This window comes from Lycium barbarum, chromosome 8 (genome assembly GCF_019175385.1).
Source record: "Lycium barbarum isolate Lr01 chromosome 8, ASM1917538v2, whole genome shotgun sequence".
Taxonomy (NCBI): Eukaryota; Viridiplantae; Streptophyta; class Magnoliopsida; order Solanales; family Solanaceae; genus Lycium; species Lycium barbarum.
The window spans coordinates 105009534-105021734 of NC_083344.1; the positions used below are offsets into that span (position 1 = coordinate 105009534).

General features: G+C 35.8%; 2 protein-coding genes across 2 annotated transcripts; both read right to left on the reverse strand.

Annotated features, from left to right (window-relative positions):
* Positions 1-3399: 3399 nt before the first annotated feature.
* Positions 3400-4612, reverse strand: LOC132605219 (dehydration-responsive element-binding protein 1D-like). Its single transcript, XM_060318434.1, has one exon. It carries the CDS (start codon positions 4557-4559, stop codon positions 3996-3998), a length of 564 nt encoding a protein of 187 aa, XP_060174417.1. The 5' UTR covers positions 4560-4612; the 3' UTR covers positions 3400-3995.
* A 1195-nt stretch (positions 4613-5807) lies between these two features.
* On the reverse strand, positions 5808-6793 carry LOC132605220 (dehydration-responsive element-binding protein 1B-like). The gene has a single exon (XM_060318435.1). It carries the CDS (start codon positions 6717-6719, stop codon positions 6081-6083), a length of 639 nt encoding a protein of 212 aa, XP_060174418.1. The 5' UTR covers positions 6720-6793; the 3' UTR covers positions 5808-6080.
* Between the last annotated feature and the right edge of the window lie 5408 nt (positions 6794-12201).

Consider the following 12201-nt stretch of genomic DNA (forward strand, 5'->3'; position numbering starts at 1 on the left):
ATCCTAATCTTCCATTTTAGTTATTGGGAATCCATCCGTAATCCATGAAAACCGATATATTGCATTCCATAGGTTCCTACATGCAAGATATTAAATATTATGCTTACTTCCATGAATATCCTACATGTCTACACGTTTTCATGAAAATAAATTATGTAATCTTTATCCATGTTATAATACAAGATATCCATGTTATAATACAAGTCATGTTTTTTTTATGCTTATTTGATTCAGTTGCTTTACATACCAGTACATTCAATGTGCTAACGTCCCTTTTCTATTGCCCGGGGGCCTGCATTTCACGATGTAGGTACGGATTTACAGGACGCCACATCTGCTCAGTAGGTTTTGGTTGTATCAGCTTATTGGTGAGCCCCATCTTATTCGAGGTGTTATCCTTATTTATTTTCATGTCACATTTAGTAAGTTAAGGTATGCTGGGTGCCTTGTCCCAGCGAGTATGTTTTACAGTTCAGATTCATGATAGAGGTTTCATAGACTAGTCAGTCAGTTATGTCAATACACAGAGTTGTGTAGCCATCTTTGGCTCAGTTTATGATATTTCCACATTTGCGTTTTATACAAGTATTTTATTAAATATATTATGATTTCTCATGTTCTATTAAGGTTCATCATGTTTCATGTTATATTCCACTCATGTATATGCCCCATGTTTATTCAGCAAGCCATGTGGTTCGCTCGGTCACATGCAGTCAGGCACCGAGTGTCATGTTACGCCCAGGCCATGGTTCGGGGCATGACATATATCATGAAGGATGAAAATGCGTGCAATGTATGAGTTCAATGTCAATAATCAAATCAATCTCAACAGTACCGCACATGGGCACACCGACAATATCGATAAAAAGGCTACACAATAAGCAACAATAGAATCACAATCCTAGTCTCAATACAGGAACAGGTAAGGTGCTACAATATCATCATCACGATATATCACTAGTCACCAATATCTACTATCTTCATGTGGCAACGAGCCAACAACAAATAGAACGAGATAAGTCACCACACAACGGGATGGCTAGCCCCAAATCATACAACAAGGCCCAACCTAAGGTAATATCCAACCCAACTTCATACCCGAAGGTTTACATGCATTCTCCGACAATATCGTCTAAATATATGCTTCGCTGATCGAAGTCTCACCATAGGGTAAAGCGTAACCTACCTGGAAAGCCGAACAACAAGGTCTCCAACAACCACACCTTAGTCTTTCTTTTCCTTTGAGCCTCGTGATAATGTAAGTCTAATCATATCCGAGATATGCAATTAGAATCAAGAAGAACATCAATCAAACCTACTTCTATTCAAGACCCAAATTTCCAACTCATGGAATGAGGTTTATGAACTAGAAAGGTGAAATACACTCTAGGTGATCAATTCCCATCAATTACAAGCTAGAAGAAACAACAATTTACTTAAATTCATATTCTAGGCAAAACCCCCAAATTTGGGTATAAACCCTAACTTTCAATTCCATAATTTGGCCACTAATTAGGAAAACATCATGCAATAATAGATTCTAATCATCAATTCCATGCCTACTAGAGCTAACCCAATCAATAAGTCAAGATTACAAAGCCTAGAAAGAAGAACTCATTGAACCATCTTTTAATTCTTAAACTCTTAGTGAACTAGCATGATAATGGAATCCTAAGGTGACAATGAAATCTTGGAATGAAAAGGAAAGTAAAGGGACTTACCACAATGAATTTTCCCCAAGAATTGCCCTGAAATGCTCCCACCAACTCGATTTTCGGAATATTAAAGAATGAGAGACTTAGGGCTTTTAACACTCATTTAATGAAATTAATTGCCCGTCACCCGCTTCCGCGACCAACATACCGCTTCTACGGTCCCATGACCGCTACAACGGTCATGCCCAAATTACTTAAGCCGCTACAGCGGTAGGGTGAGCGCTAAAGTCGTACCGCTGTCGTGGTGCTGGTGCTGCTATAGCGGGCACTAGACACCAGAAATCCCAAGTTTTTCACAATCTCAACCCAACATCCCAACTATCACCCGAGGCTATCTTCTCACATACCAAATATGCAGACATACATAAAAATACGCTACAAACGCACTCGTGGCCTCGAAATTTCCAACGGAGGTCTCTTTCATCGAGTCAACCCCCGACACCTCAAATCCAACTTCCCAACCCAAGTCCCAAAATGCACCCGAGTGCATTGGGAACCGAACCAAATATGCACACAAGTTCTAAATGACCATCCGGACCTCTCGGAATCGACGAATTCCCTAAAAAGGTAAGTTTACCAAAAAGTCAACTTTGAGTCAACTCTTTTTCGCTTTAAGCCCGAATTTCCCAAAAGTCACCCAAATCATATCCAAACACCTCGGGAAGTGTGTCAACGGTCTCCTCGGGTCAAACGTGAGCTAAACAAGCTCGGGGAAGGGTCAAAAGTACCAAAAAGACTATAACGACCAAACGGGTCGTTACACTATTAGTTAATGAAACTCTTCTTTTTCAAGACTTTTTATCCTATAAATGGTGTTTCATTCTTTTGAAGAAAAAAAATCACTTCAAGAAATACTTTCCCCTTGAAAATATTTGAGAGACATTGATCAAAAGGTGAAATCACAGATTCAAGAATAGAAGAGCAACAACCTTGAATGCTACTTGTTGTGTGGCTTAGTTGAATCCCGAAGATAAAATTGTCATGTATTCTTCCGTTTGCTCGTGGGAGAGACTCCAACTATCTTCAAGAAAGGTACGTGCCTCTAAGCCAAGCAAGTCTTATTTTGGGTTTCTACTATTATGATTATCTGTATTCTAACAATTTGATGATATTTCAGTTCGAGCAGTTGGAAGATATTATTATCCTTGTTCTAACATAATTCACTTGAGTTACTTTAGTTCTTGGACTGTAATTCTAAAGAGATTGCATTAGGGAACTCCACTTGTAGGAAGCATAGTTAAAATTTCTTCTTCTTACCTTCATAAGCATGATAATAGTATGCATGATCTAGTACATTAGCTTCACTTTGGACATATTTCCCCATGCTTAATAGCATTCCTCCTTTTACATAGCTCCCACACATTAATTGCTGGTATTTCTTAAAAGATGTATTTCACATGGTAATTTACAGGAGCATCCCACCATTGATTTATAACTTGTCTCAGCTGTAGATTCTGTACGTTTAAACTCATTGGTTTGCAAAAACTGTTCCAGATGTATTGTGCTGTAGGAGAATTTAGAAAACATGTGAAATAGTTTCCACCTTTGGATCTTCACAACAATAATATCTGACGGGAATTGGATACCCCACATCTTTACTACATCATCCAGAGGCACCTTAGCTTGCTATAACCGCCATATGAAGAAAGATATATATCTTCAGTGATAAGCCTTTAATCCGAAATTTCTTGTATAGCATATTTGTCTGCATTCTCTACCTAACTAGGTTGAATGTTGTCCCCACAGTAAATTTTCCTCTTGCTTCTAGTTTCTAAAAAGGCTTATCTTGTACTTCATTGTCTGATGGAGGCTTAACACTTCGGATAATATGATCTGCAATCCCATCCTTCTTCAATCACCATATTCTTTATTAAAATCACAGTTCTGGCCATTCTGAAATCAGGGGGAATTATTTGGTATAAAGCTACCGGTTCTTTCCAATTATCAAGCCACAAGTAAGAGTTTTTTCACTTGCCAATTTTTTTTCCTATTAGATCTATGCATTGAATCACTTACCTTCCGTCTCAAAATATTTGTCATGTTTTTCATTTACACGGCCCGTAAAAAAGCATTAATAAGGGTAGCATTTTGATTTTTAGATCAGTCTCTTAAAATATTTCACCATATTATGTCTCCTCAATTAATATCTATTATATATCTAGGTCAACTAAATGTTGTAATTAATACAAAGGGTAAAATGAAAAAAACACTACTCTGTCCATCCAAATTTAAGTAGCCGTTTGGCCATAAAAATTATTCACTTTTTTCCGGAATTTTTTTTCACTTTTTTTTACTTTTAGGCGTTTGGCCATAAATATTCGGAATACAAAAGAGCGCTTCCTCATCCATAAAGAACATACTCTTTGGCGTTTCAGAAGAATTCGCAGATTCTCCTGAAACTGCATCCGACTTCGATGGTCGGAAAGCTTCAGCGGCCTGAGCAGCAGCCTTCTGAATATCCTTGGTCTCAGAGGAAGCCGGAATAGGCAACCTACAAGTAGAGTTAGGAAAGTTCAAGCAAGCAGAACGACCCCTCAATGCTATAGCTGCCACGTCATAAGCTCTTGCTGCCATTTCTAGTGTTGGAAAAGTGCCAAGCCACATCCTTGATTTTTTATTTGGTTCTCTGACTTCACAAACCCATTTTTCGGAATTCCTTTTCCTCACTCCCCTGTATATTGGATGTTGAATTTCCTGAAACTTCTTTCTCCCCGCTCGCTTTTTCGGTTTATTTGAAGCTAACATCACTGATGAATATTCAGTAAGATTAGTGGAGCTGCTATTATCAGACGTTGATGACCAGTCAGTAAGTGAGTCCGAATAATAACTTCGAAAAATATCCATTTTTGGTCACTGTTGGTTGAGAGAGTATTAGAGTAAAGATTAGTCTTGGATATTTCTTCAGTAGAGGCTTTTACTTTCTTGTCAAGGTGGGTTCTATGTATTTATAGCGGAAGTGAAGCATTCTTGAAGATAAAAAGAATGATGACGCTAAAAAACACGGCCTGTGAGGAGATAGGCTGGATTTTTTTGTGGTTCAAAATATCCCAGCTGTTTTGTGGGACAAGTGGATTGGTTTTATAAAAGTAAATTCAATCTTTAAGTGTGCTCTAACTCGTCTAGGTTTCTGCTGATGTGGCAACGTCTCTCCTTTCTTCCTTCCTTGTTTGGAGTAAAAAATTCATGGTGCATCTTATTTGAACCTTTTCACTTAAGGTGTGTATCCTGATTTTAAGTTTTTTTTCTTTGTACAAATATTTGATTCATTTTCAAAATAGATTTAAAAATATTGTTTTGTCCTTTCATAAAACACATACAGACACACTACAAGCACAAGGAATTAATGGAAGCCCTATTTTTCCAAAGCTCCCCGTAGAAAATTTACTCTCTTTGAGCCGGGATCTATCGGAAATAACTTTTCTTTACCTATCAAAAGATAGTCCCCACACTAGACCCCACCTAGTGAGATTATAGTGAGTATGTTGTTATCCCGTAGAAAATTTCTTTTTGTCTTCCGATCTCGGTTTCCAGTCACTCTTTTCATCAGAAAACATACAGCTTTCTGCACTGCACTCTTCACTGGGATGCATTCTCAATACATCTCAACGTTTCTGATATCCCAAAGCTAAACGAGATCTTGTACTACTGGCTGTTCCAGAAGACAACGTGAAACTCAAAGAAGAGAGATGACGTGAGGAGACATTTTGAACTAAACCGGCATGAATTTTGATATGTTTCATGTGATACGACTACTCCCCAAACTTCAGACAAATTTGTGTTGAACTTTTTTATTTTGGATGAGACACAATCAGCAAAAGTTAAGCGAGTGAGACTCGCTCCTTGTTAGACAAGTGGAGTTTGTAGGTCCCAGTTGATGCCACTTGATGACTAAAAGTGCTTGTCGTTTGCCGAATGATACTGAGGAAGTTAATACAAAAAATTGTCAGCCACAATCTTAAAGATAAATGGCCCACCGAAAGAATGCATAATTTTAATTAAACCACGTACAAAGAAGGAGCTGGGAGACGAATGAAAGTCTTTCAAAAGGTCTATTAGTTGGTTCCAATGACGAGAATGCATGCACGGCTCCAGAGCTGCAGTCCTCAATAGTTTTAACTTCAGCATGTTTGCATAATCTTTACTTACATCGGGTCAAAACACTAAAATTTAGCTACTTAAAAATCTAGAAAATAAGTTGGAAATTTCAGTTCTTTTAATATCAAAATGACAACTTGCATACATCCGTACCATCGAAATATTGAGTACGAAACTAGGAATATCTCCTAAATCCTTATTTAAGGAACTTCACATTGAGCATTTCCATTGCATCTATACTGTCTAAGAAGTTCTAAAAACCAGAGTTGTTTATCTAGAATAGCTCCATAAAGACATGTCAGTATCAACTTCAGCATGGTCTTCGATTTCTAAATATTGCGGTGGTGGAGGTAGCATCAGTCCTTCAGCCATATCCGCAAGTAATCCCGGCATGTAGAAGAGTTCTTCTTCATCCACGAAGGACATAGTCTGTGGCGTTTCAGGAGTCCATGATTCTCCTGAAGCACTTTCGGACTCTCGTGGACGAAAAGCTTCGGCAGCCTCTGCAGCCGCCTTTTGAATATCCTTGGTGTCAGAGGAAGCCGGGGTAGGCAACCTCCAAGCAGAGTCAGCAAAGTTCAAGCAAGCAGAACGACCCCTTAATGCTAAAGCTGCCACGTCATGAGCTCTTGCCGCCATTTCTAACGTTGGGTATGTCCCCAGCCAAATCCTTGAGTTTTTGTTGGGTTCTCTAACTTCACAAACCCATTTTCCTGAATTCCTCTTCCTGACTCCCCTGTATACTGGATGTCGAGTTTCCAGAAACTTCTTCCTCCCAGCTGGCTTCTTGGGGTTGTTTGAAGCTAACATAACTGATGAATATTCAGTAAGATTAGTGGAGCTGCTATTATCAGACGTTGATGATGAGTCAGTAAGTGGGTCCGAATAATAGCTTCCAAAAATATCCATTCCTGGTGAGTCACTGCTGGTTGATAGAGTAAAAAGTAGTCTTAGATATTTCTTGAGGTAGAGATTTTTTCTTTATGGGCAATGATGCGTGAGGTGGCTCTATATATAGTGGATGTGTAACTACTGTGATAAGTGAAGCTAAAAAATTTGATGGCTCAAGCAAAACACGTTGTTTTTGGGGGTAAAAACAAAAAAGTGGACAGGCTGGATTATGGGACGAGTAGATTGGGTTCGAAGTATTAAGTATACTGTCTCTTACTCGTTTGGGTTTCCTTTATACTTATGTGGCAGTTTGTGATTCGTTCTAGTTTCTACCTCTTCCTTCATTTCCTTTCCTTTTGGAGAGTAAACTTTATCTAGAGCATTTGACTATTTAGTCTATTACTGACCATCTCCGACATTTGAAAATGATAAGACAATTATAATTGTTTGTTTAAATTAATTAAATTTAAAATATATATTGATAATATAAATTCTTTTATTAGTGAATTATAACATGTGATAGCCTATTAGTTATTCTATTGACATTAATGCTTATCATTAAATTTGATCTATAATTACTTAACAAGTGACTTAATGATATTTTCCATATTGTGTGCATTAAACTTAACTACTCCATCTGTTTCAAAATATTTGTCTTACTTTCGTTTTAGTTCGTTCAAAAAAGTTTTTTTTTTTTTTTTTTACAACTCTTTAATTTCAATTTTTTACCTAGCATGTTTAAGACCACAAGTTTAAAAGACATTTTAGTACATTGTACATATCTTTAGTTAACAATCATAAGATTCAAAAAATTTCTTTACTTTCTTAAATTGAAAGTGTAGAGGAAGAAGTGGCAGAAGCTCTCTTCATTAGCTCCTTCTTCATGTCATTAAATTTTCCAAGAGGAAAACTTGGTGTTGCTCCTTCAAATCCATTTGCCTTTAGCTTCCGATATGTCAGTTTAGGCAGAATCCACCAAGAATATAATATTTTGCATAACAAAGAGAAAATGGTGACCATGCCTAATAGGCTAGCAACTTGAGAAAATTGGATGAATTCCATTTTTCTTACTTTATTGATCTTTCTCTCAATAGAAGAATTGTCGAGGTTGATTAGTAAATGGATTCCTAAAGTAATGGAAAGTACAGAAATTGTGTTGATGAGTGAGGAGAGTTTATAGAAGAACAAGTTTGACGAGCCCTCAAGGAAGTCAAATGATGACAATTGACCAATGTCAGAGAAATTAAATAACCAGTTTGGACGTATTTAATTTGAACATGAATATATTACGAGGAGGATAATCAGAGCCAATTACTCGGGATCAATAACGGCAGGTAAAACCTGTGGAAGGTGAAGGTTGAGTTCCTTTTGGAGTTGTGGTGTAGGACTAAATGACAAATCAGTTGTATCCTCCTATAGGGGAGAGTCCAAGTGCAAAGATCATGTTGAAAAATAAGTTAAAACAGTTGACCTTTCAAATACCTGAAGCCATTGATATTTTTGTCTTACTGAACTACACTCGCTCATTCACTCACTTGCATTAATACACGGTTTAATTAACAGTTAACATCATTTGTAAATTGCAACTACCTGCCCTTTGCAAGAAATAATGACAGAAACGAGTGGACTACGTGGAGCATGTCCAGGAAATAGGAATCTCACTAGGACAAGTGGATTGGTTTCAGAAAAGTAGTAAATTCCAAGTTATAATTAAGTGGGTATCTAACTCGTGTGGGAACTTGTGAATATTTCTAGTTTCTGTCCCTCTTTTTGGAGTAAAAAGGCATCTTATTCGAATGTTGCCATTTAAGTGGTGTATCCTGTATTTTAAGTTTTTGTACAAACGTTTGATTCCCTTTCAAAATAGATTTTTTGTCCTTCATAAAACACATACAGAGACGCCACACCCATAAGGAATTTAAGCCCCATATTTTGCCAAGTGGATTACGGGTCCAACTTCCAGCAAAAAAAACGACCTAGCCTCAGCCCCACCCTATTACACTTTTTCTCTCTCTCTGTCCAGATTTATGTTACCTTTATCTTTACCACCGGTTATTCAATATTCAAGCACTTTAAAACTAAGTAGTAGTAATTCTTTCTCTTTATTCTTCTTCTCTCAAGTAATTCCATCATTTTTTTGAATGTCATTCAAATCCATAAATTACTTTCAAGAAAATAAAAAGAAACGTAAAGGAAAGAACACCATTAACGGCCTCGACAAATAATTAAGTTTTGATGCTGTTTCTGTGAAACCCATCAGCAACAAGCAGCAATGCATAATTTTGTACACAGTATTAGCTGGGATATCCCAATACTAACTATGGGATTAATTTTGTATCATGTTTGGTAGAAGGTAAAATTTATTTTGGGATAAATTTATATCTTGTACCAAAGAAAGTATAAAGTGCATCCCAAACTTAAATTGAACCCCCACTTATTATGCTATATACGCCCCTGTCTACCGTGACTTTGGTTGAGGGTAAGCACTTTTCCATCTAGAAAAAAAAAACCTCTTTGAATACTGCAAGGGCAAAGACTCCGATTATCGTGTATACGAATATCTGTCTTAATACATGGATTATCCCTCTCAACTGTTGTGTTTCTGTGTTGTGTTATCAGATCATTATGTCTTCCCATTTAGTGATGTGTGTGTTGCGTTATCAGATCATTATGTCTTCCCATTTAGTGATGTGCTAATTAAACTGGGATATTGCGTCCTCACTATATGTCAACGTTTCTGATATCCCAAAACTAAAGAAGATCTTGTTGGCTGTTCCAGAATAAATTTTGAACTAAATTGGCCTGGTCTACTCTGCAAACTTCAGACGAACTAGTGCTGAATTTTTTTATGGCTATTTTGGGTGAGACACAATCAGTGCTGAAACTATTTTTTTTGGCTATTTTAGGTGAGACACAATCAACAAAAGTTTTGTGGGGCTCATTCTTTATTAAACAACAAGTGGAATTTGTAGGTCCCAACCAGTAGGGCAATAGATGCTATTTGATGTTTAAGAGTGCTTATTTTGCAGAATGGCGTTGAGTGAGTTAATGCAAAAAATTGCCAGCCATAACATAAAGAGAAATGGCCCACCGAAAGAAGCTCGGACACGAATGAAAGTCTTTTAAAAGTACTACACGTTGATGATGATTCGGTAAGTGGGTCCAAATAATAGTTTGGAAAAATATCCATTTTTGGGCCCTGCTGGTCGAGAGAGTAAAAAGTATTCTTGGATATTTCTAAGGGCCTATTTGGAAAGCCACCCAGGTAATTGGAATTAGATGTAATTAGATGTAATAAAAATATCAACTAAAATAAAAATATTATTAATTTGAAATTATATATCAACTATTTTTTACAATATTAGTTACAAATATATGATTATTAATTAACATATTTTCAAGAAATAATGAGTTATTAAATAGTTAATTTAATATCATGTATAAAGGCACATGTTTTTTAAATATTAATTTTAAATTTTTTATAGTGAAGGTTTATTTTAAAATTAAACTAACTGTGCAATTACACTTGTGCAACCAAACAACACGTTTGTAATTACACTGTAATTACATTATGACAAACAAACATGTCATTGTAATTATAATACTGCGTAATTACTAGGCTGTGTAATTACTAGGGTAGTAATTACACCAATTCCAATTACCAGGTGGCTTTCCAAACAGACCCTAAAGGTGGAGGATTTTTCGTTATGATGATTAGGGCTGTTCACGGTTTTGGTTAAAACCAAAACCAAACCGAAAATTTAACCAAACCGAATAAAAAAACCGACATTTGGTTTGGTTTGGTTTGATTTGGTTTTAAATTTTAAAAACCGATAATATTTGGTTTGGTTATGGTTCTATTAAAAAATAACCGAATAAATAACTGAACCAAACCGATAAATTATATACATAAATTTTATAATTATTTATATGTATAATATTAGTTTTTCATAAATAATTATAAATATTTTATACCTTTTAATCATTAATTTGATTTTTGGTCTACTTATTTCACATGATTGTTTAAGGCCCATGTTTTTAAGAATATGTCAAAGCACATGTCTTTAAGTCTTTTAACTTTTAAGTGTTAAGTGTAAACCTACTAACAGAAGCTCATGTTAGAGTCTAATGTCTTTAACTTAAAATTTAGTCTTTCTTTGTCAGCCATTTGATTTTAGGTTTTTTTTTTTTTTTTTCCGAATTTATACCTTTCTTTTTTCTTGTCTGAATGGGTTCTAAACTTCTAATATTTTTCATATGAAAAGGACAGAGGTTGTAGATTTGGAGGTTCCTATAGAAGATACTTCAGTAACATCAGCATTTGTTGTAACTCAAGTACATAGTAATGCCCTAATACTTCTTTCATGGGTAATCCTCCTAAAAAACAGAAAAGAACAACTCCTTGTAGTCGAGACCCTAGCATTGGGGATAATGATAGAAAAATATCTGAAGTTTGGGATCATTACACACAGTTTTTTTAATAAAATGGGAGAATTGAAGGCAAAATGCAAGTACTGCCCCTAAGTTTGGGATCATTACACAAAGTTTTTTTATTTCATATATTTTCATTTTAATTTTAGGTAGTCTTTATGTTTAATTAATATCTATGTTTGCAACAACGACTAAAAGCTCCTATGCTCTACTTTATTTCCAGGTATGTGTATTAAGATGACAAAAATGGTGCAACCACTACTAAGTTAGCTTTTAGCTCTATATGTAATAGTTTAGCAACTTTGGGTAACTTGAGTACTACACTATCACTAATAGTGAAAATGTTTCTATGATGTATATCGTTCCACCTTAAACTATAAATAAAAGTTTTCGTTTGAACAAAAAAAAAAAAGACATGTCTTTTTCAACTTTTTAATGTTTTACTGATAAGTCTCATGGCTGCTAGTCATAAACCGAAAAATCGAATCAAACCGAACCAACCCGACAATAACCAAACCGATGGTTATTATTTTATTTGGTTTGGTTATGGTTTTAGACATTTAAAAATCGACTAAATTGGTTTAGTTATGATTTTAATCAATAACCGATCCAAATCGAACCATGAACACCCCTAATGATGATTGTGAGAGGTGGGCTCTACATATCGTGGATGTGTAGCTACTATGATAAGTGAAGCAGTGAAGCTAAAACATTTGATGACGCAAAAAAACACGGTGTTTGAGGCTGAAAATGGACACGCTGGATTTTTTAATGGTTCAAAATATCCCAGCTGTTTGGGATCGGCCAAATGGATTGTTTTGAGAAAAGTAAATTCCAAGTCTTTATAAGTGTGCCTCAAACTCGTGTGGTTTTCTGCTGATGTGGCAAATTGTGAATCTTTCTTAGTTTCGGGGTCGATCTCTTTCTTTCCTCGTACCTTTTTGGAGCAAAGATTTTATGGGGAGCCAATCAAGCACTGCAAAATGATCTAGAAAATCTTTTTCCAAGCTAGCTGAATACTTGGAGTTGTATTCCAGAATATTAAAAACAAGAAAAACATATTTTTCAA

Excerpts from the sequence above, each read along its gene's own strand:
- LOC132605219 (XM_060318434.1), bottom strand. The coding sequence starts at position 4,559 with ATGGATATTTTTCGAAGTTATTATTCGGACTCACTTACTGACTGGTCA.
- LOC132605220 (XM_060318435.1), bottom strand. The coding sequence starts at position 6,719 with ATGGATATTTTTGGAAGCTATTATTCGGACCCACTTACTGACTCATCA.